Source organism: Mobula hypostoma, chromosome 6, assembly GCF_963921235.1.
Source record: "Mobula hypostoma chromosome 6, sMobHyp1.1, whole genome shotgun sequence".
NCBI lineage: Eukaryota > Metazoa > Chordata > Chondrichthyes > Myliobatiformes > Myliobatidae > Mobula > Mobula hypostoma.
This window is the reverse complement of record NC_086102.1, coordinates 41609849-41635935: the sequence shown is the minus strand read 5'-3', so window position 1 is coordinate 41635935 and position 26087 is coordinate 41609849. Positions and strand designations below refer to the sequence as shown.

At 42.1% G+C, this 26087-nt stretch overlaps 1 protein-coding gene across 2 annotated transcripts in view; it reads left to right on the top strand.

Annotated features, from left to right (window-relative positions):
- The first annotated feature begins 4201 nt into the window (after positions 1 to 4201).
- Positions 4202 to 26087, top strand: part of LOC134347976 (importin subunit alpha-5) — a 60753-nt gene continuing 38867 nt past the window's right edge. The window contains exons 1-2 of one of the 2 annotated variants that reach the window (XM_063050667.1): positions 4202 to 4344; positions 24383 to 24524. In XM_063050667.1, coding sequence (XP_062906737.1) covers positions 24396 to 24524 — 129 coding nt within the window. In that variant the 5' untranslated portion in view covers positions 4202 to 4344; positions 24383 to 24395. Of the gene's footprint in view, positions 4345 to 7727; positions 8330 to 24382; positions 24525 to 26087 lie in introns of those variants that run through there. The other variant, XM_063050666.1, reaches the window with a different exon arrangement.

Here is a 26087-nt window from a genome sequence, read left to right as displayed (position 1 = left end):
TGCCTTCTTTCCCATCCTATCAATCTGTGCAGCCTCTTTCAGGAAGTTAAGGACTTGGACCACAAGATCCCTCTGCACATCAACACTGTTAAAGGTCTTGCTATTAACAGTGTACTGTCTGTTTACATTTGCTCTCCTGAAGTGCAGCTTCTCATATTTGTCGGGGTTAAACTTCATCTGCCATTTTTAAGCTCATATCTGCAACTGATCTATATCCTACTGCATCCTTTGCCAGTTTTCTACATGATCTACAATATCACCAACCTTTGTAGCATTTTTAAATTTACTAACCAACCCAGCCACAGTATGTTTCTCATCCAGGACATTCATACTCACAACCAGCAGCAGTCCCGGTATAGATCCCTGTAAAACCACCAGCCAGAATATGTTCCTTTGACCATTACCCTCCGCCTTCTATGGGTAAGCCAGTTCTAAATCTAAACATTCAAGTCACCATGCATCTTAATCTTCTGGATGAGCCTCCCATAAGGGACCCTGTCAACCATCTCACTAAAATCCATGTAGACAACATCCACAGCTCTACCTTCACCTTCTTCACTTCCTCAAAAGCCTCAGTTTATTAAGACCTGACACATGAGCCCTCTATCATGGTCACTCTGAGTACAGCTGTGTTTTTGTCCCTGAGTAACTGCACAACTCCCCCACACCCACCCCCTTCCCACTTCTACTTCCTGCTCCATTTTTTCTAAAACAGCAAAACCACGGAACATTGAGAATCCATTCCTGTTCTTCTTGCAACCAAGTCTCTGTTATGGGCACAGTGTCATAGCTGTATGCTGTTATGTATCTATGCTCTAAGTTCATCACCTTACCCTTAAAATGCCTAGTATTAAAATAGACGCATTTCATCCTGTCCATCCCATTGTATCTACTACATTGCCCTGCTTGTTCTTACTGGTCATGGCATCGACCTTCCTCTCAATCCCTCCACTTCCTGGTTCCCATCCTTCTGCCAAACTAATGTTAACCCTCCTGGGTAGCAGTAGTTAGCTTCCCAGTTAAGATATTGGTTCCCCTCCAGTTATGGTGCAAACTGTCTCTCTTATTCAATATTCAAGATTGTTTATTGTCATTTGTCACGCCACGTGTCACCCCTGCCCCAGTAAAGTTTCCAACGATCCAAGAATCTGAAACCCCACAGCTGCCACTCATTTATCTGCCCTACCTTTTCTGACTGGCATGTGGCACCATGAATAATCCAGAGATGAACACTTTTGAGGTCCTTCTTTTCAGCCCCTTTCCTAACTCCCTATATTTGTTGTATAGGACCTTTTCTCTCTTTCCACCTCGTCATTGGTGTACCACAGCCTCACCCTCCTGCTCGAAAATGTTCTGGAGCTCTGAGACATCCTCAACCCTAGCACCCTGGAGGCAACACACCATCCTGGGTGAACAAAATCAGTGTAGACACCTACTGCAGATAATGGACGGCCTCCATACAATGCTTTCAATGATTGCATCCTCTAAGTCTTCATTTTCATTGTAACATTCAAGACGATTGATGATACCTTCAAGTTCTCTGTAGTCCTTAACTTGTTGAATTAGTGAAATAATTCATTTTCACTCGCAGCTGTCTCTGGCATCTCCAAGTCTGAATGCTTGCAACCACAGTGAGCAAAACAGTTTGGAAATGTCTTTCTGCTTACTTTTTGCCAACTATCAGTGACAAAAATCACTGCTTTAACACTAAATGTGTATGAACACAAACCAACACAACTGACACTATTTAAAAACTGTTCACCCTAAGCACATTGTAGCATCTAGCCTCTCAAGAGTGCGTGACCGACACTAGTTAGAACCTGTTCTGCAACAGTCTCTTGCCCCAATTAAGTGGTATCAGGTCCCAAATAAATGAAGGGAATCGCTGTAATTTTCTTGATTAGTTTTGTTCTTTAAGAGTTGTCCCAAATAAGCTGCTCCCCCAATTAACCAACACACACAAAATGCTGGTGAACGCAGCAGGCCAGGCAGCATCTCTGGGAAGAGGTACAGTCGACGTTTCGGGCAGAGACCCTTCGTCAGGACTAACTGAAAGAAGAGCTAGTAAGAGATTTGAAAGTGGGAGGGGGAGGGGGAGATCCAAAATGATAGGAGAAGACAGGAGAGGGAGGGATGGAGCCAAGAGCTGGAAAGATGATTGGCAAAAGGGATACAAGGTTAGAAAAGGGAGAGAATCATGGGATGGGAGGCCTAGGGAGAAAGAAAGGGGGAGGGGAGCACCAGAGGAAGATGGAGAGCAGGCAAGGAGTTATTTTGAGAGGGACAGAGAGAAAACAGAGAGAGAGAAAAAAAAAGGAAAAAATAATAAATAAGTAAATAAATAAGGGATGGGGTAAGAAGGAGAGGAGGGGCATGCCTGATGGCATGAATATTGACTTCTCTAACACTCCGTTAATGCCCCTCCTCCCCTTCTTACCCCATTCCTTATTTATTTATTATTTTTTCCTTTTTTTTCTCTCTCTGTGTTGCTTGAATTTCCAGCATCTGCAGATTTCCTTGTGTTTGCGCACCCCCTCCCCAATTAACTGATGGCCCAACGAACTGGAATCCACTGTACTTTATAATATCTGGAAAAAAATTTATCTTGGTTAATGAAGGAAGAAACAGATCTAGACAATAACTTGTTCCAAACTTATGAAACAATTCTGGGTGTCAACCTAGGGGTGGGGAAGGAGTACAGGCTAGGAGGTCATGGGAGAAGCCAAGTGGGCAGGGGAAGTGATGGGTGGCAAAAGTAAAGGGCCGGAGAAGATGGAATCTGATAAGAGAGGAGAGTGGACCCTGGGAAAAAGGGAAGAGGGGGGAGGGTGATAGGCTGGAAGAGAAGAGGAGAGGTGAGGGGGGAGTAAGAGTGGGGAATGGAAGAAGAGGGAAAGAAGATGGGGAGAAATTACCCAATGTTAGATGTTTGTGCCATCAGTTTGGAGTCTACCCAGATGGAATATGCGGTGTTGCCTCATCATGGTAGCAGAAGAGTTCATGTTAGAATGGGAATGGGGACTGGCTATCAGGAACTCCTGCTTTTTGCAGGTGGGACGAAGGTGCTCGATAAAGCAGTCCCCTAATCTGTGAGGGGTCTCGCCAAAGCATAGGAGGCTGCATTGGGTGCAAGGGATACAGCAGACTACCCCAGCAGATTCGCAGGTGAAGTGTTGCCTCACCTGGAAGGATGGTTGAGGGCCCTGAATGGAAGTGAGGGAAGAGTTGAATGCGCAAGTGTAGCACTTCTTCCACTTGCAGGGATAAGTGTCTGGAGGGAGATCAGTGGGGAGGGATGAATGGATAGGTTGTTTCTCCAGATTCCAGTATCTGTAGTCACTTGTGTCAGCAATTAGGAAGTTTCATGATGAGCAATTGAATCATTTAGTATTAGAAAGTTTATGGACAAGTGCCAGTAAATAGGGTTAATACAATTCAGTGTCTCTGACCATAGGTTCTGCATTCTACTTTCTGGTTTGGCACCATGATAGCGTATTGGTTAGTGCAATGCTATTACAGCTCAGGGCGGTGGAGCTCGGACTTAATCCCAGCGTCCACTGTAAGGACTTTGTATGTCCTCCCTGTAGAATAGGTAGGTTTCCTCCGGTTTCTCCCACAGTCTAACGATGTATCCGTTAGTAGGTCATTTGGTCATTGTAAATTGTCCTGCGATTAGGCTAGGGTTAAAGTGGGGGTTGCTGGGCAACGCGGCTCGAAGATCCCATTTCATGCTAAATAAAAATAAAATAAATAAAATCTGGTGCTGCTTGAGTTGTTGAGTGTTTCCAGCATTTTTGTATTTTTTTCTCAGACTGCTAATTTTTTTCTGCAGGTTTTTTAAAACATGAGCCATTAAGACGAGTCCACGTTGTGCAAAGCAAGAGGGAGCATAAGTCATTGAAGTGAGAGTGTAAAAAGCAGGAACAAGCACGGAGAGGCGCCCGTCAGAAAGTGAAGAGCCGTCACCGCGTCGGGAACGTCAGCGGAGCATGCGTCAGAGAGCGAAAGGCCGGCCCCGAGCTGCGGAACGTCAGCGGAGCATGCGTCAGATAGCGAAAGGCCGGCTCCGAGCTGCGGAACGTCAGCGGAGCATGCGTCAGAGAGCGAAAGGCCGGCCCCGAGCTGCGGAACGTTAGCGGAGCATGCGTCAGAGACGCGAATGAACGCAGGAGCCGCAGAACGTCGTCCGCTGCTCCCGGGACCCAATTACCCAGCAAGCTCGGCGGTGGCGTGTGGGCATGCGCGGGTGGGTGGCCCTGAGATTCTGAAAGTGCCGGGCGGTGAGGGCGGCTGTCGGCAGAAATATTGACCGTATATTGAAATTAAAGGAGGACACGGTAACAGGCAAGTTGAAACTGTTTTGCTTTGTTTTAATGTGTTAATTAAGAGTAAAAGTAATCGGTTTGATGGTGGAAGTCCAGATATCCTAAGTCCTGCTGTTTTTGAATGGTGTGGGGTGTTATCACTTCCAATGAGGCCTAAAGTTAATGGAAACGGAGGACTTGTCAGATATATAAACTGTAGCGAATGTGTTTCTGAGAACGTCTTGATCCCAGGCTTCCGGCGTCTATAATTTTCTAAATTGTTGAGTAGTGCTATTTTGGGCTTCAGTAACGTTGGCGAATTGTAAAATTATAGTCAAGCAGATAAATAGTGCATATTCTAAATTTTATTTGCAGGTTTGCACAGAAGGATGTGCTTTCTGAGATGACTAATTCAATCGTTAGCAATTTAATACTGATCTAATCGGTTTTACTAATTATTATTTTGAGTGAGCTACCGTCCAGACAGGTATCACTATACTATTGTACAAAGGTCATGCAGTATTGTAAGATTCCATCGAAGGAGGTGTAGAGGAAGTAGATCCACTGGAAAATAGTTTCTGCGTCACATATTACAACAATGACTGTGATAGGTACACAAAAAGTTATTACAAAAGGTAAGAGAGGATTGAGAAAAATAGGGGAGTTGCTCGTTATCGTTATGATTCCCAGCTCTGTGATGATTGTACGTTCTAGTATCAATTGTTTGGCGACAATAAAGTATAAGTATGTGCCATGTCAGAGTAGTGGCTAGCCAACAGAAAAGAGAATTAAAATAGACGGATCATTTTTGAATTGGTCATCTGTAACTAGTGGAGTGCTACATATCATCTATTTGAAGTGTGCATGAAGGGAGCAACAGTACTATAATAGAAGTTTATGCTGATGCAAAGAGAGAGAGAGATTTAGTATGTTGTGAGGATGGCACAATGAGCCCTGAAAGGGATACAGAGAGGTTAACTGAGTCATAGAAACAGCACCAAAACAAGAATCTGCACTGGCCATTACCTACCTGTTTACACTTTACATAAATAAATCCCATCAATTCCATCCTTCACCCCCAGATTGTACCACACTCCCACACACTAGGGGCAATTTACAGTAGCCAATTAACCTACCAACCCACATGCCTTTGGGAAATGGAAGAAAATTGGAGAATCTGATGGTCATGCAAACATCGCACACAGCACCCAAAGTTGAGATTAAACCCAGGTCTTTGGTGCTATGAGACAAGCATCTCTATGAGCTCTATCACAGTACTGTCCCTGGGACTAGCAAGAAAATGGCAGATGCAATATGATGGAAAATACAGTCATTCACGTTGGAAAGAACAATGAGAAACCAAATTATGAGTTAAAGGGAGTGAAACTACAGAAATCTGTCTCAAGTGGATGAAAGGTTCTTAACACAAAAAGCTTGTACAGATACAGCAAATAGAAAGGTTAATAAAATTGTAGTTTTTTTTATTACAGTGAGTATGGGGTATAAAACTAAGGAAATCTTGATGCAACTTTAGAATGCTGCTGGGACCATGGCAGAAGTATTGGATTACAGTTTTGGTCTCTATGTTTAAGGAGCAATGAGGCTGTACTGAGAAGGTTCATTTGGTTGATTCCTGGAATTGAAGAATGAAGAAATATTGGTCATATTTCTTATTGACATAGAAGAAAATGATTTGCCACTGATGACTGTTGGAGCAATCCCATTCATTCTTTTTTCCTCACTTACTTCCCTATATTCTATTCTGCATGTGCCCACTAACGTCGAGCCAGTTCTCCCAACAGACACAAAAACTAGGTGCAATTGACAGCAGCCAGTTAAGCTAAGAACAGGCAAGTCTTTGGTATGTGTGAAGAAATTAGAACACCTGGTGGAAACCTATGTAGCCACAGGAAAATGTGCAAACTCTGCACAAACAACAGCAAAAATCTGTACTGAATTGTTGCTGGTGCTTCGAGACAGCTGCCTTACTAGCTGTGCCACTTTGCCATCTCTACATAAGAGTATAGAAGACTGGGAACTGATCCTTCTGAAGTTTCTGAGGGGTATTGTGTAGATGCTGAGGAGCTATTCCCTCAAGTGTTGTTACCTGGCATTGTTTCAGAGGAGGGAGCGATGACGAAGACTTTCATGTGAGGATCACGAATCTTTAGAGCTCAGGTGGTGAAGTTCTGCTGGAATGGAAGTTTATGGGAAAGTGGTTTTTGTTACCAAGATTGGATCAGTTTTGATCTCATTGGGGATTAGCAGAGCATGATTGACGAGTCAAGTGGCCTGCTCCTGCTTCAGGTTTACGTCTTTCGAAAAAGATAATTTCATCTTTTAGCTCCATTGAGATAGAAGAAAAAAAACAATAACAGGTGTTGCAGTTACAGAGAAGTGGCAGTGCACACAAACGATACAGTGCAAGGGCATAATGAGGTGAATTGTGAGATTGAGTCCGTCTTATCACAGTCTTTGATTATGTTGGCTGCTTTACTGAAAACTGCACACAGAGTTCATGGGAGGGAGGCTGGTTTCTGTGATGTGCTTAACTGTGTCCACAGTTCTCTGCAGTTCCTTGCAGTCTTGGGCATATCAGTTGACATAACTGATGTATGTTTTCTATGGTGCATTGATGAGTATTGCTGAGGATCAAAGGGACATGCCAAATTTCTTTAGTCTCTTGTGCAAGAAGAGGCGCATGTCTGGTTTCTTGGCCAGGGTATCTGTGTTTAAACCAGGATAGACATTGTTGATGTTCATTCTTAGGAACTTCATGTAAGCAGGAGCATGTGCCCCCCGCCTGCTCCTGCAGTCAATGACCAGTGCTAGTTTTTTTATTAACTTTGGTTGTGGTTGTAAAACCATGTTGCTAGATTCTCTCTATTTCCTATATTCTGGCTCACTGTTACTTGAGATGCTCATATGAGAATTGTGCATAAGTGCAATTATGAAGAAAGCATGATGGCGCCTCTATTTCCATAGAAGTTTACGAAGAATCAGAATGACAGATAATACTTTGACAAACTTCTATAGGTGTGTAGCAACAGATACAAAATGCTGTTAGAACTCAGCTGGTCAGGCAGCACCTATGAAAGTGAATAACTGGTTGATGTTTTGGGATAAGACCCTTCTTAAGGAGTGGAAAGGAAGGTGCGGCGCGGGGCGGGTGGGGGAAGAAGGTGATAGATGAAGCCAGGTGGATTGAAAAGTAAAAGGCTGGTGAGCAAGGCATCTGCTAGGAGACTGTAGATGTATGGTGTAGCATTTATGGACTAGTTGCATCATGGCCTGCTATGGAAACGCCAAAGACCTAGAATGGACAATCCTACAAAACAGTATGGATACGACCCCATTACTGAACTGTTCCCACAATATATGAACTCGCTTTCAAGAACTTGTGTCACGTTCTCTATATTTTGTGTGGTTAGGCCTAAGCTACGCATGTAGTTTAAATCTGTTAAGATGTATAATATTGCACTCTGGTACAAACATTGCTTCCTACCTATGCGTTTTCCAACCTGCCATTCAGATCATTACTTTTGCTGTACCCTGGAACCTGTGCTTTTGTTCATTTTAAGCATCTATAAGGAGGAGGGAGAAGATGGCGGCGTGACGCAGTGCGTGCGGCCGTTCTGAATGAATATTGTATGTGTAACTAGGATGCCGTGCATAATCCAGATTTGATGGAGACAGCCGTGAGGAGTGCGGAGGAACACCTGGAGAAACTTCTGAAATGCCTGCTTCACTGCCGCTGCTGCTGTGTGATCAAGAATCTCCGGAGGGGAGGGCCCCAAATCCTCGGCTTTGCCTATTGCCTGTTGCCGGGGCCGGGGTCGAAGCGCTCGGCAGAGATGGTGCTCGGTGTCGGAGAGCTGGTCGGAGGCTCCGAGTTTTGGGATGGACTCGGAGTCGGACTGTGGTCGGATGCTTCCAGTATGCTGCATCGGCAAGTTGGCGGCGCTGGAGGTTTACCATCTGCGTGAGATGATGGAACTTTCGAGAGACTTTGAGACTTTTACATGGTCTGTTCTTATCAAGTTACGGTATTGCTTTGCACTGTTGTAACTATATGTTATAATTATGTGGTTTTTGTTAGTTTTTAAGTCAGTTTGTCATGTGTTTTCGTGATATTCTGGAGAAACATTGTATCATTTCTTAATGCATGCGTGTTTCTTACTGCGTGTCCTCATCTAAAAAAAATGTTTCAAGGACTCTTACTCATATTCTCAATATTTATTTTTTGTCATTGGTTTGAGCTGTTGGGTGTGGTCTTTCATTGATTACATAAGGATTCTTGCATTTACCCTGCCCACAAGAAATGTATCTCAGGAATGTATATGTGAATGTGTACGTGTTCTGTATTATGTATTCTGTAAATTACTTTGAACTTTTGAGATTTGGCCCACTTCAGTGGTGTTATCTGCAAACGTAGACATGATGTTAGTGCAGAATCTGCCAGAGTATTTAAGTAGTAAGGTAGGGAGCTGAGGAAGCAGACTTGTGGGCACCAGCGTTAAGCATAATTATGGCAGAGGTGTTGCTGTCTATTCTCATTATTGCAGTCTGTTGGTCAGGAAGCCAAGGATCCAGTTGAAAAGGATGTGTTGAGTTCCAAGACTAGGAATTTGGAGATGAATTGGCAAGGAATTATGATGTTAAAGGTGGAGCTGCAGTCAGTAAACAATAGTTTAAAATATGTGACTTCACTGTCCAGTTGCTCCAGAGATGAGTGTGTGGTATTTTCTGTGGGCCTGTTTTTTTGGCTGGGAGGCTGGAATTAATGCATGGTATGGCTACCCTCTCGAGGTAAACAGAATCTCAGTGGCTCTTCACACAGCTTTAGACCACCTGGACAACACAAACACCTATGTCAGGATGCTGTTCATCGACTATAGTTCAGCATTTAATACCATCATTCCCACTATCCTGATTGAGAAGTTGCAGAACCTGGGCCTCTGTACCTCCCTCTGCAATTGGATCCTGGACTTCCTAATGGGAAGGCCACAATCTGTGAGGATTGGTGATAAAATCTGGCTGACCATCAACAGTGGTGCACCTGAGGGGTGTGTGCTCAGCCCTCTGCTCTACTGTCTGTATTCATGACTGTGTGGCTAGGCATGGCTCAAATACCAGCTGTCAATTTACTGATGATACAACCATTGTTGGTAGAATCTCAGATGAAGATCAGAGGGAGTACAGGAGCAAGATATACCAACTAGTGGAGTGGTGTCGCAGCAACAGCCTCACACTCAACATCAGTAAAATGGAAGAGCTGATTGTGGACTTTCAGGAAGGGTAAGACGAAGGAACGTATACCAATCCTCATAGAGAGATCAGAAGTGGAGAGAGTGAGCAGTTTCAAGTTCCTGGATGTCAAGATCTCTGAGGACCTAACCTGGTCTCAACATATCAATGCAGCAATATAGAAGGCAAGACAGTGACTGTACGTCATTGGGAGTTTGAAGAGATTTGGTATGTCAACAAAAACATTCAAAAATTTGTATAGATGTACTGTGCAGAGCATTCTGACAGGCTGCATCACTGTCTGGTATGGGGGTGGGGGCTAACCTCACAGGACTGAAAGAAGCTGCAAAGGGTCATAAATTTTAATCTATTCAATATATGTATACTGTATTTATTTATTTTTCTTCTATATTATGTTTTGCATTAAACTGCTGCAGCTAAGTTAACAAAATTTCATGACACATGCCAGTGGTAATAAACGTGATCCTGTATCAAGATATTTTACAGGACAGTGTCACCTGAAGCTAATAGTAGTTGGATAATGCAAAAAGACAATGATCCAAAAGACGAGTCAATCAACAACAGAATGGTTTAAAAAGAAGAAAGTTTGTATTTTGGAATGGCCGAGTCCAAGTCCTAACTTTAATCCTATGGAAATGTTGTGGAAGGACCTGAAGCAAGCGGTTCATGCAAGGAAGCCCACCAACATCTCAGAGTTGAAGCAGTTTTGTAAGGAGGAATGAATGATCTAAACTCTTCCAAGCTGATGTGTAGAACTGACTGGAAACGTTTGTTTGAAGTTATTGCTGTATAAGTGGGGGTCACACCAGTTAGTGAAAACAAAGGTTCACATACTTTTTCCAACAAATACATGGACATTGGATCTTTACGCAGTAATTGTGCCTATTATAGTATGACACATTTCTGTGTTTGCAACAGTAGGCAATATGATGCTTACTAGATTTTTAAGAGATAATAGGCTTAATTAAGAGGTAAAATATGTGAAATTGTTCTGTAATTGTTGATCTCATGAGTTATATGAAGAGGACGCATGAAGTGTTGAGAAGAAAGCCATCTCCCAAGTTTGTCAAATTAAGTTGCATAGGGAAATCTTGTAGTTTTTGATCCTCCTATACCCCAGTAGGATCTGCAGACAATGCTACAGCAAACCTTTATGTTGATATTTGTTAGTTTTGGAGCATTGCATCTGATGACTTAATTTTATTAAGCTTAGTCTCTCTTATGGAAATCTCGAGAATTGACCACTCTTAGTGAATTTAGTGGTTGAACTTTGAAATTTAACTAGAAGAACTTGGATCTTGTTACTTGAATAGTGAAGTATTTGGTTGCAATGAAAAAGAAAAGGAAGTAAAAGGGAAGGTGGGAAAGAAATTAGCGTCTGTTATGAAGGCGAATTTCTGGACTTGTTGAACTTTATCAATTCTTTTTAATATGTGTTGGGAATTAGCCTTATTGATCTGGATCAATGGAAGGAAAATAATTAGGGGTCTATGACATGATAGAAATGCTTGTAATACATTTTAGTCTAGTTTAGCTATAGTGGATGTTTGGGAAAGTTATGTCGGCATAGAATTACTTCACTTAAAGAATGTAAATATCCGCTATTACCTGGATGTAGCTTTAGATTCTCCTTGCCATTTTGGTCATAGACCAGGGTTTAAGCTATGAGTCTTCCTTGATTCCAGCCATTATTTCAACAGTTGGAGATGTGTACGGATTCCTGGAGTTCCACGTTAGAATTAGCCAGAGAATCTTGAAGTATTCACTTATTCCATAGGGAGATTCACTGAGACACCAGACTAACTTGACTGTCTTCCGGGAGTGTGTTTTGCTGTCGGAAATAGTGTTCCTTTTGTGTGTACTTGCAAAAAAGTTCTTAGAACCGGAAATCATCTGCCCATTCTGTCTTACTTAGACTGGCAATGTAAATGTAAGAGAGTCTGAGTTCTGTGGTCATCGTCTGAGTAGGTTCAGTTTTATTAAGTTCCTTGTCATATGCACAAGTACATATATGCACAGGTGCAATGGAAAACTTACTTGTAGCAGCCAAGACTTGAGAGCAGAGTTAGGCCATTCAGCCCATTAACTCTGCTCTGCTGTTCAATCATGCCTGATTTATTATTCCCTCAACCACATTCTCCTGCCTTCTCCCTGTAGCCTTTGACACCCTTACTAGTCAAGAAAATATCAACCTCCACCAAGTGAACTCAATGACTTGTCGTCCACAGCCGTCTGTGGCGATGAATTCCACAAATTCATCACCCTCTGACTAAAGGAATTCATTATCAGTCCTTAAGGGATTTCCTTCTATTTTGTGTCTGTGCCTTCTGGTCCTAGATTTTCCCACTATTGGGAACATCATCTCCATGGTCACTCTATCTATTTGGCAGGTTTCAGTGAGATTTCTCCCCATCCTCCTAAACAGGCCAAGAGCTATGAAATACATTAACCCTTTATCCCTGGGATTTTTTTTGCAGGCTTTCTTTGGACCCTCTTCAAATCCAGCATATCCATTCCAGAACTGCTCACAGCATTCCAAGTGAAATCTGATGCCTTACTAAACTGAGCATTGCATTCTTGCTAGTCCTCTTGAAATGAATGTTAGTATTGCATTTGCATTCCTTATGACTGACTCACCTGCAAGTTGACCTTTATGGAATGCTGGACTAGAAGTCCCAAGTCCCTTTGGACCTCCAGTTTCTGAATTCTCCACCCATTTAGAAAATATACACTTCATCATGTTGTTTTCTGTCTGCCACTTCTTCACCGGTTTCCCCAAGCTGTCCAAGTCCTTCTGCAGACTCTCTGCTTCCTCAACACTACCTGCCCCCTTCACTTATCTTTGTATCATCCACAAAGCTGTCAGTTCCATCAACTAGATCATTAACATGTAACATGAAAGTAGTGGCCCCATCACTGACCTCTGGAGTGAAGGGGATTACAGAGGCATGAGAGAGGAGGTAGCCAAAATTGATTGGGGGGGAAAAAAACACTCGCAGCGATGATGGTAGAGCAGGAAAAGCTAGAGTTTCTGGAAGCAATTCAGAAGGTGCACGATATATACATCCAAAGAGGAAATATTCTAAAGGCCAGATGACACAACCATGGCTATCAAGAGAAGTCAAAGCCAACATAGAAGGCATATAATAGAGTAAAAATTAGTGGAAAGTTAGATGATTGGGAAGTTTTTAAAAGCCAGCAGAAAGAAGACAACTTAAAGTCAAAATGGAATACAAAGGTAAGCTAGCCAATAATAGAGGATACAAAAAGTTTCTTCAGGTACATGAAGTGTAAAAGAAAGGTGAGAGTAGATATTGGATCACTGTAAAATGATGCTGGAGAGGTAGTAATGGGGACAAGGAAATGGAGGACAGACTCAATAGTGTCAGGGGACAGAAGTGTGTGAAGTTGCCATTACTAGGGAGAAGGTTCTTGGGAAGCTCAAAGACCTGAAGTTAGATCAGTCACCTGGACCAGATGGTGTACACCCTAGGATTTCAAAAGAGGTGGCTGAAGAGATTGTGGAGGAATTATTAATGATCTTTCAAGAATCAGTTGATTCTGGTATGGTTCCGGCAGAATGGAAAAGTGCAAATGTCACCCCAATCTTGAAGAAGGGAGAGAGGCAGAAGAAAGGAAATTATAGGCCAATTAGTCTAACCTCACTGGTTGGGAAGATGTTGAACTAAATTGTTAGGGATGCAGTTTTGGAGTACTTGGAAGCAGCATGGTTTCCTTAAGGGAAACTCTTACCTGGCAAATCTGTTGGAATTCTTTGAAGAAATAACAAACAGGATAGACAAAGAAGAATTGGTGGATGTTGTGTTCTTGGATTTTCAGAATGCTTTTAACAATGTCCCACATGAGGTTGCTTAACAAGTTAAGAGCCCAAGGTATTTCAGGAAAGATACTAACATGGACAAAGCAGTGGCTGATTGGCAGGGGGGCAAAGAGTGGGAATAAAGGGAGCCTTTTCTGATTGGCTGCTGGTGACTAGTGGTGTTGCACAGGGTCTGTTAGAACCACTTCTTTTTACATTTTTCATCAGTGACTTGGATGACAGAATTGATGGCTTTGTGGCAAAGTTTACGGGTGATATGACGATGGGGGAGGGGCAGGTAATTTTGAGGAAGTAGAGAAGCTACAGAAGGACTTAGATTAGGAGAAGGGGCATAGAAGTGGTAGATGACATACAGAGTCAGGAAGTTTATGGTCATACACTTTGGTAGAAGAAATAGAAAAGGTTGACTATTTTCTAAATGGAGAGAAATTATAAAAAACTGAGATGCAAAAGGTCTTGGGAATCCTCGTGCAGGATTCCCTAAAGGTTAATTTGCAGGTTGAGTCGGTAGTGAGGAAGGCAAATGCAATGTTAGCATTCATTTCGAGAGGTCTAGAATATAAAAATAAGAATGTAATGCTGATGCTTTATAAAGCACTGATAAAGCTTCACTTGGAATATCGTGAGCAGTTTTGGGCTCCTTATCTAAGAAAGGATGTGCTGACATTGGAGAGAGTTCCAGGGATTCACAAAAGTTATTCTGGTTTGAAAGGTTTGTCATATGAAGAGCATTTGATGGTTCTGGGCCTTTAACTCACTGGAATTCAGAAGAATGACCGTAACCTCATTGAAATCTATTGGATGTTGAAAGGCCTCTATAGTAAATGTGGAGAGGATGTTTCCTATAGTGGGGGAGTCTTAAGATCAGAGGATACAGTCTCAGAACTGAGGGGTGTCATTTTAGAATGGAGACAAGGAGGAATCTCTTTACCAAAGAGTGGTGAGTCTGTGGAATTTGTTGCCATAGACTGCTGTGGAGGCCAAGTTATTGGGTATATTTAAGGTAGAGGTTGATACGTTCTTCATTTGTTGGGGCCTAAAGAGATTCTTCATTTGTGCAGGAGAAGGCAGGACATTGGAGCTGAGAGGGAAATTAGACCAGCCGCAATGAAATGGTGGAGGAGTTGATGGGCCAAATGGCCCAATTCTGTTCCTTTATTCCCTGGTCCTATGGCCTCTGGGTATCCACTAGTCATCAGTAGCCACCCGGAAATGCAGTTTTCATACCCACTCTTTGCTCTCTGCCAGTCAACCAATCTTATATCTTTGCTGGTACCTTCCTTCTAATACTAATAGCTACCATCTTGTTCTGCAGCTTTATGAGTGGCATCTTGTGAAAGGCCTTTTGAAAATTCAAGTAAACAATATCCACTAACTGCTTTGTCTATCCTTGTTACTTCCTCAAAGAATTCCAACAGATTTGTCAGGCAACATCTCCCCTTAAGGAAACGATGCTGGCTTCAGCTTATTTTATCATATCCTAAAAAGAAACCTCATCCTTAATAATGGACTCAACTCTTACTGATGTGACTGACTTAAACTGAGCCACATGGAAGCTGTAACTGAGGAATACAGATTTCCCCCGCCTTCCAGGGGTAGAGCGTTCCATTGAAACGGTTCGTAAGCCGAAATGTCGTAAAGTGAAGAAGCAGTTATCATTTATTAATATGGGAAAAATTTTTGAGCGTTTCCAGACCCAAAAAATAACCTACCAAATCATGCCAAATAACACACAAAACCTAAAATAACAGTAACATATAGTAAAAGCAGGAATGATATGATAAATACACAGCCAATATAAAGTAGAAAGACTTTTTGAAATCATTGAAGTACTGTCTAGCGCAGCGAAAATCTCACGCATGCGCTCTCGGCTGAAGCACTCTCTCCAGTAACCTTTAAGCTATGAGGCTGCCAAACCGTACCAAATAACAAATCATACTAAATAACACAAAAATACACAGCCCATATAAAGTAGAAATAATTTTTGCAATCATTGAAGTACAGTCTAGTGCAGCGAAAATCTCACACATGTGCTCTCAGCGGAAGCACTGTCGGTGCAGACGCTGTTGGCGGAAGCACTCTCTCCAGTAACCTTTAAGCTATGAGGCTGCCAAATCATGCCAAATAACAAATCATACTAAATAACACAAAAATACACAACCTATATAAAGTAGAAATAATGTATGTACAGTGTAGTTTCACTTACAGGAATCGGGATGGTGTGGTAGGTTGAGTCATTGGAAATTGGGGTGGTGGGAGGTAGAGGAGACTAGGGTGTCGTCTCATCGTAGTCTATTTCCAATAGGGCAGCCAGGTCATCTTCCATGTCTGCCTGCCTCGATGTCAAGGTTCGTTGCCTGCTGTGGCTGATGTGCAAGGCTTAAGAAACGACATATACTTGCCTGCTGAGCCTCGCGCATTTTTAGATCATAGAGTTCTTTGTAAGCACTCAAAACATCCTGCAAACCTGCCCTAAACCTCCGTGCCCTTTCAAAATTAAAGACATACTTTTCTGCAATCATTGCAGCGCTGTCAGTCGCAGCGAAAATCTCACGCAACTGCTTCACGTTCAGTCCCTGGACGACTTCATTTTCGCTACTGCGTTCAGTTTCGATTGTTATCCTTTCCTCTTGCAATTGCATCAGCTCTTCATCTGTCAATTCTTGGTCATGGGATGCCAAAACCTCTTCAACATCATCTTCGTCAACTTCCACAAACCCAACCTCCTTAGCCAAGCTCACTATTGTCGTACTTATTGTTGATGGTTCGAAGCCTTTAAAATCGTTCACTGCTTCAGGACATAGTTTCCTTCAAACGCCATTTCTCATCGAGACTGTTAGCCTATGGAGAACATCTCCAATGTTGGCGATTGCCAGTTTTATATTGTAGTCTTTCCAGATCTCTTGCAAAGATGCTTCGTAGTTGCCCTCTCTGTCAATAGCACTTACAATAAAACGCATCAGATTTTGCGTATAGTAAGCCTTAATTGTGGCTATTAGGCCTTGGTCACAGGGCTGCAGCAACGATGTTGTATTTGGCGGTAAGAACGCAACACGAATGTTACTGCCATACTCAGTAATGCCAGGCGGATGAGCAGCACAATTATCCACAATCACAAGACACCTATTAGCGAGATTATTTTCTCTACAGTATTTTTCAACAAAATGACTAACGTATCTGCTCATGTACTCAGAAGAAAGCACTTGGGTGTTCCAACTGCTTGGATGTGAACGGAACACAACGGGAAGTGTTTTCTTATCAATGCCTTTAAGTGCCCTTGGATTTTCTGAATGGTACACTAGTAGAGGCTCAGTGGCGTTAATGATGGGCATTAGGGTAAACCTGTCCTTCGATGCCTTGTGTTCCTTAGCCTGCTTTTCTTCTTTCGAAATAAATGTCTTACTCGGCAATTTTTTCCAATAAACTTGCAGTTTCGTCACAGTTAAACACTTGCTTATACGAATAACCACCTTCTGTAATTATTTTCTTCAGTTCTGCTGGGAACCTTTCAGCAGCTTCAGTTATCAGCCGAAGCACTCTCTCCAGTAAATGTTAAACTGTGAAGCTGCCCTCGCCTCCGAAACCGATCAAACCACCCGTGACTACCTTTAAATTCCACTTTCGCAATACTTTCATCACCATCAGCCAGTGCTTTCTGTTTCAGCTTATTAAAAAGACTGACTAATTTCTCCTTAAGTATAAGATAACTTAAAGGAACACCACATTTTGTACACCCATCAATCCACTCAAGCATTAGACTTTCCATTTTATCCATTACTGGATGCCGACTAAGAGAGATCACTTTGCTACGAGCAGAACCAACAGTAACATTGGCAGCTTTCAAGATTTTTTCTCTCTGCGTGTAAATAGTGCGAATGGTGGATGCAGAAAAGTTCAACGCGCGGTCAATGTCCTTACTTCGTTCACCACGATCGAATGCTTAATTATGTCTAGTTTTACGCTGAGCGTAACACCCTTACAAGCTCTCTTAGGCTTTTCCGATACCTTAGAACTCAACTTGCTAATGGATGCACAAAATAAATCGAGATAAAGCACGTGTTTATGCAATAGCGGCTAGAATGCAGTTCCGGGGGAGGAGCTTGGCTGCTCGGGGCGCATGCCGCCATTTTTTGTGCGCTGCTTTTTTCATAACAGTGAAAAAACCTTCTGTTAGCGAAAACAGGGTACTAATGTAGGTCTTTCGTAACAGTGAGGTTTTGTAAAGTGAACGTTCGAAAAGTGGGGTCACCTGTATAAAAGTCTTTATTCACATAGCAAACTTTCAGAAGAGGGCCAAAGGAATCCAAAAGAATCTCACTGCCCTGACATTGTCTTATGCTTCAACTAACTACAGTTTCAATTGCTATAATCACCTACTTTAACATTTTGAACATAGGTAAATTTACAAAATTACATATATATAAGGGTAGTATGTCCCATCTAGCAGAACCAATTTGAATATTCAGTACTGGTGTCTGTTCCAAAAGCCTGTGAATACAAACTCCAGACATCCAAGATGTATCCATTTTATTAGTGTTGAAAGATGTCTCCTTCAATATATTAGTAACCAGAAGGTTAAGCAACAAAACATCTGGCTTGACCTGCGCATTGTTTCAATGGAACAGAATCGGAATGTCCCACACCCAGTGACTGGTTTCACTAGTCACAAAGTATCAATTGGAAGTTAAATTGTGCATAGGTTTTATTTCCTGAAGACTGGTTCTCATTTTAGTTAACATACAGCAACTCCAGAATGATCCCTAACACTGAAATCGTTCTAACTGACCTATCGTTTCCTGCCTTTTGTTCTTTACCTTAGAGGACTGACATGAGCAATTTTTCAGTCCTCTGGAACTATCCCTGACTAGTAATTCCTGAAAACGTAGAACATAGAATAGTACAGCACAGTACAGGCCCTTCTGCCCACAATGTTGTGCCGACCCTCAAACCCTGCCTCCCATATAACCCCCCCCCACCTTAAATTCCTCCATATATCTGTCTAGTAGTCTCTTAAACTTCACTAGTGTATCTGCCTCCACCACTGACTCAGGCAGTGCATTCCACGCACCAACCACTCTCCGAGTAAAAAACCTTCCTCTAATATCCCCCTTGAACTTCCCACCCCTTACCTTAAAGCCATGTCCTCTTTTATTGAGCAGTGGCGCCCTGGGGAAGAGGCGCCGGCTATCCACTCTATCTATTCCTCTTATTATCTTGTACACCTCTATCATGTCTCCTCTCATCCTCCTTCTCTCCAAAGAGTAAAGCCCTAGCTCCCTTAATCTCTGATCATAATGCATACTTTCTAAACCAGGCAGCATCCTGGTAAGTCTCCTCTGTACTCTTTCCAATGCTTCCACATCCTTCCTATAGTGAGGTGACCAGAACTGGACACAGTACTCCAAGTGTGGCCTAACCAGAGTTTTATAGAGCTGCATCATTACATCGCGACTCTTAAACTCTATCCCTCGACTTATGAAAGCTAACACCCCATAAGCTTTCTTAACTACCCTATCCACCTGTGAGGCAACTTTCAGGGATCTGTGGACATGTACCCCGAGATCCCTCTGCTCCTCCGCACTACCAAGTATCCTGCCATTTACTTTGTACTCTGCCTTGGAGTTTGTCCTTCCAAAGTGTACCACCTCACACTTCTCCAGGTTGAACTCCATCTGCCACTTCTCAGCCCACTTCTGCATCCTATCAATGTCTCTCTGCAATCTTTGACAATCCTCTACACTATCTACAACACCACCAACCTTTGTGTCGTCTGCAAACTTGCCAACCCACCCTTCTACCCCCACATCCAGGTTGTTAATAAAAAGCACGAAAAGTAGAGGTCCCAGAACAGATCCTTGTGGGACACCACTAGTCACAATCCTCCAATCTGAATGTATTCCCTCCACCACCATCCTCTGCCTTCTGCAAGCAAGCCAATTCTGATTCCACCTGGCCAAACTTCCCTGGATCCCATGCCTTCTAACTTTCTGAATAAGCCTACCGTGTGGAACCTTGTCAAATGCCTTACTAAAATCCATATAGATCACATCCACTGCACTACCCTCATCTATATGCCTGGTCACCTCCTCAAAGAACTCTATCAGTCTTGTTAGACATGATCTGCCCTTCACAAAGCCATGCTGACTCTCCTTGATCAGACCATGATTCTCTAAATGCCTATAGATCCTATCTCTAAGATTCTTTTCCAACTGCTTTTCCACCACAGACATTAGGCTCACTGGCCTATAATTACCCGGACTATCCCTACTACCTGTTTTGAACAAGGGGACAACATTCGCTTCCCTCCAATCCTCTGGTACCATTCCCTTGGACAACGAGGACATAAAGATCCTAGCCAGAGGCTGAGCAATCTCTTCCCTCGCCTCGTGGAGCAGCCTGGGGAATATTCCGTCAGGCCCCGGGGACTTATCCGTCCTAATGTATTTTAACAACTCCAACACCTCCTCTCCCTTAATATCAACATGCTCCAGAACATCAACCTCACTCATATTGTCCTCACCATCATCAAGTTCCCTCTCATTGGTGAATACCGAAGAGAAGTATTCATTGAGGACCTCGCTCACTTCCACAGCCTCCAAGCACGTCTTCCCACCTTTACCTCTAATCGGTCCTACCTTCACTCCTGTCATCCTTTTTTCTTCACATAATTGAAGAATGCCTTGGGGTTTTCCTTTACCCTACTCGCCAAGGTCTTCTCATGCTCCCTTCTTGCTCTTCTCAGCCCCTTCTTAAGCTCCTTTCTTGCTTCCCTATATTTCTCTATAGACCCATCTGATCCTTGCTTCCTAAACCTCGTGTGCTGCTTTCTTCCACCTGACTAGATTTTCCACCTCACTTGTCACCCATGGTTCCTTCACCCTACCATTCTTTATCTTCCTCACCGGGACAAGTTTATCCCTAACATCCCGCAAGAGATCTCTAAATATCGACCACATGTCCATAGTACATTTCCCTGCAAAAACATCATCCCAATTCACACCCGCAAGTTCTAGCCTTATAGCCTAATAATTTGCCTTTCCCCAATTAAAAATTTTCCTGTCCTTTCTGATTCTGTCCTTTTCCATGATAATGCTAAATGCCAGGGAGCGGTGGACACTGTCCCCCAGATGCTCACCCACTGAGAGATCTGTGACCTGACCCGGTTCATTACCTAGTACTAGATCTAGTATGGCATTCCCCCGGTCGGCCTGTCCACATACTGTGACAGGAATCTGTCCTGGACACACTTAACAAACTCTGCCCCATCTAAACCCTTGGAACTAATCAGGTGCCAATCTATATTAGGGAAGTTAAAGTCACCCATGATAACAACCCTGTTAACAATCTTGGAGTGTAATTCATTTGGTCCAGGTGACTTATCCACTTCCATATCTTTCAGCTTCCCATGCACCTTCTCCTTAGTAACACTGACTACACTCACTTCTGTACGATACCTGCACCCGACTCCCTTGAATTACTGGCATGTTACTGGTGTCTTCCACAGTGAGGATTGATTTTGTCAGTTCGTCTGTCATTTCTTTTTTCCCCTTTACTAATATTACAGCATTACTCTCCAGCAGTTCAATGTCCACTCTTGGCTTTTCTACACTTTATGTACCTGAGAAAAACTTCTGCTATCCTCTTTCAAATTGTTGGCTAGCTTATCTTTGGAGATATCAATAGCTTATCTTTTCTCCCGTTATTGTCTTTTCTGCAAACGATGTTTGTAGTTGCCTTCTGTTGGTTTTAAAAAGCTTCCTAAGCCTTCAGCTTCCTGCTAATTTTTTGCAATATTGTATGCCTTTTTTTTAAGCTTTTATACTAACTTTGACTTTGTCAGCCACAGTTGCCTCTTCCTCCTTTTGGAATCTTACTTCTTGGTGATGAAATTGTTCCACATCTTCCGAATTGCTCCTCATCGCTCCTGCCATTACTGTCTTACCGTCATCCCTGTTAGGGATCCCTACCAATCAACTTTTGCCAGTTCCTTTCTCTTGCCACCTTTTACTTAACTGTAATTCCGATACATTCAATTTTAGCTTCTCCCTTAAACTGCAAGATGTGAATTTTATTGTATGATGTTGTTGCAGGCTGCCAGAATTGGATTCCCAGTCTTCCATGTTATACAAAGTTCCAAAAATGAAGATGGAGAAGGTGTTGAAAAGGTGCTGAGTCATCATATAGAGATAGTGGGTGGTAAATTAGAATCAATTTGGATTAAAATCACAGCAGATCAAAGAAGTCTGGTGGGAATGGGTATAAACTTCTTAAAAAAAATTTGACAAATCAAACTGAGCTAACCAAACTAAATTAAACCAAACTATTGTTGAAGAAGAATTTGTGGAGTGCAGCAAGGATGGTTCTTGGAATGGAATCTTCCCAGCAAAGAATGATTTCAGATTGGATTAATAAGAAATCCTGTGATTAAAGATTCATCCAGGTAATAATGACATAATATGGTAGAGATTTAGATCTAATTTAAAGGTGAATACCACAGGAAAAAATAATTTAGTGAATACCACAGGAAAAAATAGTTTAGACCAGCTAAACCATCTATACTTGATAATTTTCCAGTCACCTGGTACAATGCCAGAGTCTATTGATTCTTGAAAGATCATTGTTAATGCCTCCGCAATCTCTCCAGCTATTTCCTTCAGACCCGAGGGTGCATTCCATCAGGTCAAGGAGATTTATCCACCCTCATACCATTAAGCTTCCTGAGCACCTTGTTAGTCGTATTTTTCACTGCACATACTTCACTTCCCTGACACTCTTGAACGCCTGGTGTACTGCAGATGTCTTCCACTGTGAAGACTGATGCAAAATATGCATTCAGTTCCATTGCCATCTCTGCGTCTCTCGTTACAATATCTCCAACGTCATTTTCTATTGGTCCTATATCTATCTACCCTCAACTCTCTTTTACCCTTTATATACGTAAAAGCTTTTAGTATATCCTTTGATATTAGTCACCAGCTTCCTTTCATAATTCATCTTTTCCTTCCTAATGACCTTCTTAGCTCCCGTCTGCAAGTTTTTAAAAACTTCTCAATCCTGTGTTTTCCCACTAGCTTTGTCTTCCTTGTATGCCCTTTCTTTTGCTTTTACTTTGTCAGCCATGGTAGTGTCCTCCTTCCATTTGAAAATTTCTTCTTATTTGGAATATATCTGTCTTGCACTTCCCTCATTTCTCACAGGAACACCAGCCATTGCCCTATTGTCCTTCCTGCTAGTGTCCCTTTCCAGTCAACCTTGGCCAGTTCCCCTCTCATACTATTGTAATTTCCTTTATTCCACTGAAATACTGACACTTTGGAATTTAGTTTCTCCTTCTCAAATTTCAAAAGACTTTGTGATGGGAACTTGGAAGTTGGGATGTATGCACCAGTCCTTATTGAGGGGTCAGCAGCACAAGGCTAAGCAACTTTAGTTCCTGAGTATCAGCGTTTCAAACAATCTGTCCTGACTCAACATTGATGCTGTCATGAAGAAGGAACATCATTGGATCTACATTGTTAGGAGTTTGAAGAGGTTTGGTATGTGATTGTGCTTAAAATTTCCTAGGAAATTGAATATATGTTTGGTCAATTATAAATTTTATTTTATATGTTCTGAAAATGAAAATCAAGACAATGCAAATACTTATTTGTGTCTTGATCTGTCAATGATTTATGCAAATACATTTTTTTACCTTGGGCAGAAAATCTAGATATGAATTCAGATGATCTGGGACCTGGGCCCAGCACATAGATGCAGTCTTAAGGCTAGTGCATCAACATCTTTACCTAGAAGGGTTAAGAATGTTTGGCTCGTCATCGAATACTGTAACAACCTTGTAAGTATCCTGAATGGTTGCATCGTGGTCTGGCATGCTAATTCTAATGGACGGGAATGTAAGAGGCTGTAAGGAGTAGTTGGCTCTGCACATCTCTCCCCATTGGTACTATTTACAGGAAGTGCTGTCTCAAGATGGTAACATCTATCATCAAAGATCACCACCATCCTGGCTACGCCATCTTTTCACATTTAGCATTGAGCAGGAGATACAGAAGTTGCACACCACCAGATTTAAAAACAGCTACTTCCCTTCAACCATTTGTTTCTTGAACCGACTAGCAAAACCTGATTACTGCAGTTTAGCAGTACTATGGCCACTTTGATCATTTTGTACAAATTTGACTTTTTGTTCCAGTTCTCTTGTGAAAATTATTATAATTTGTTTCTATGAATATATACACACAACAATAAACACAATTTTAACTTCAAATCCATAAGGCTTAAGATATAAGAGCAGCCTTGATATTATTGTCTTGTACATTTAATTATGTGGTTATAATCAGCAATCCAGGCAGCCATTTTGTGCACTGTTTGTGTGCAAATAGCAATCTTTACCAGTATAGTTTAGATTGATATATCTATACTTGATAATGCTTGCAGAGTTCAGTTACTTTAAGAATTTACAATTTTGGATTTTTCTTAATTTATATTTTTCAAATTTGTTTTTAAAATGTTTTATTTTAGGCATCTGTCAGTCTTATGAGACCATGGATTTGTGCCTTGGAAGGTTTCCAGGGTGCAGGCCTGGGCAAGGTTGTATGGAAGACCAGCAGTTGCCCATGCTGCAAGTCTCCCCTCTCCACGCCACTGATGTCGTTCAAGGGAAGGGCATTAGGACCCATACAGCTTGGCACCGGTGTCACCGCAGAGCAATGTGTGGTTAAGTGCCTTGCTGAAGGACGCACACGCTGCCTCAGCCAGGTCTCGAACTAACGACCTTCAGATCACTAGACAAACGCCTTAGCCACTTGTCCACGCGCTAACACAAAATGTTTTATAATTTGTAGCTATCGAGCATTGTTTCCTCCAGTGAGTAAAAGGCTTCCATTGAGCTCTCCATTTTGAGCAGCAAGGAGTCCAGCCATGAATTTAGTTGGAATTTAAGTTAATCTTTCTGCATTTGTCTTTTCAGCTTGCCTGAGGCCATGTTAAGCACAGGAAAAGAAAATTTTCGACTGAAAAGTTACAAAAATAACTCTCTCAATCCTGATGAGATGAGAAGACGAAGGGAGGAAGAAGGGCTGCAACTAAGGAAACAGAAACGTGAAGAACAGGTATAAATATTGCTTTCATGCCATGACATCTTGTAATGCCTCAAAAAAAAAGGCATCTCTCATTAAGCACCCCTACCACATAGGACATCCCTCTCCCCATTACTACCATCAGAGAGGAGGTACAGAAGCCTGAAGACACGTACTCAGTGTTTTAAGAACAGCTTCTTACCCTCCACCATCAGATTTCTGAATGATCCATGAACACTACCTCACTCTTTTGTTCTCATTGTGGACAGTAATTTTTTTATAGTACCCATTGGACTAATAATACTTTTTTTATGTATTTCACTGTACCACCGCCACCAAACAAAATTTGATAAATTTAAATTCTCCAGAAAGGCAAGTAAAATGAAATGTGTATGTCTTTTGAATTGATTTTGGCACGATCCATTAATTTAGTAATTTTTTAAAAAATTTACTGTATCACGCAGGGCTCTTGTACCTATATTAAAGTATGTGGCATCTTGTTGAAAATTGATAGGAAATGTGGAATGACACATGCCTGCCCTTGGTTTTCCATGTCCTCTCATGTTTTGTGATGAGATGGTCTCATCCACGGTATCACCTTCTTTTCATTTGATCCTATGCCATTATTTCCTTTTCACTTAGTTTCCCATTTTAGGGTTCATGATGAGAGTCAGCGAGCCATAGAGTCATACAGCACAGAAACAGGCCCTTTAGCCCAACTGGTTCATGTCGATCAAGACTCCTATTTGACTGCATTTCGCCCATATTCCCTCAAAACCTTTCCTATCTATGTAGTTGACAAATGCCTTTTAAATGTACTGTATGTGCTTTACCCAGTTCCTTTGGCAGCTCATTCCATATTCTGGTTGTCCTCTAGGAGAAAGTGTTGCATCTCAGTTTCCTGTTAAATCTCTCCCCCCTCACCCTAAACCTAAGTACTCTAGTTTTTGATTCCCCAACCATGGAAGTCATGCCTTCACCCTGTTGACACATCTTGCGATATTTATACTTCTATAAGATCACCCTTATTCTCCTACACTCCAATGAATAAAGTGCCAGCCTCCTCAGTCCCTTAAATTACAGCAACATCTCCTCTGCACTCTGTCCAGTTTAATAGTATCTTTTCCATAGTAGGGTGACCAAAACTGAATGCAATATTCCAAATTTGATTGCCCACATTATAATGAAATTTCCTTTTCTCAGACATTGTCCCAGTCCCTTTCATGTGTTAGTATACACAACTCTCTGAACTTGCATGTATATACTTAACCATATAACAATTACAGCACGGAAACAGGCCATCTCGGCCCTTCTAGTCTGTGCCAAACTCTTACTCTCATCTAGGGGGTAACTATCTCCCTGTAACTCCTCTCTATTTCTGCCTCCCGAATGATCCGAAGTTCATCCGGCTCCAGTTCCCTAACTGGGTTTGTCAGAAGCTGCAGCTGGATGCACCTTTCGCAGGTGTAGTTGTCAGGGACGATTGTGCTCGCTCTGACTTCCCACATCCTGCAAACGGAGCACTCAACTGCCCTAACTACTTAAATCTGGTTAACTTGAATTTTTTGCAAAAATAGAAGGGCCCTTTTGGATATC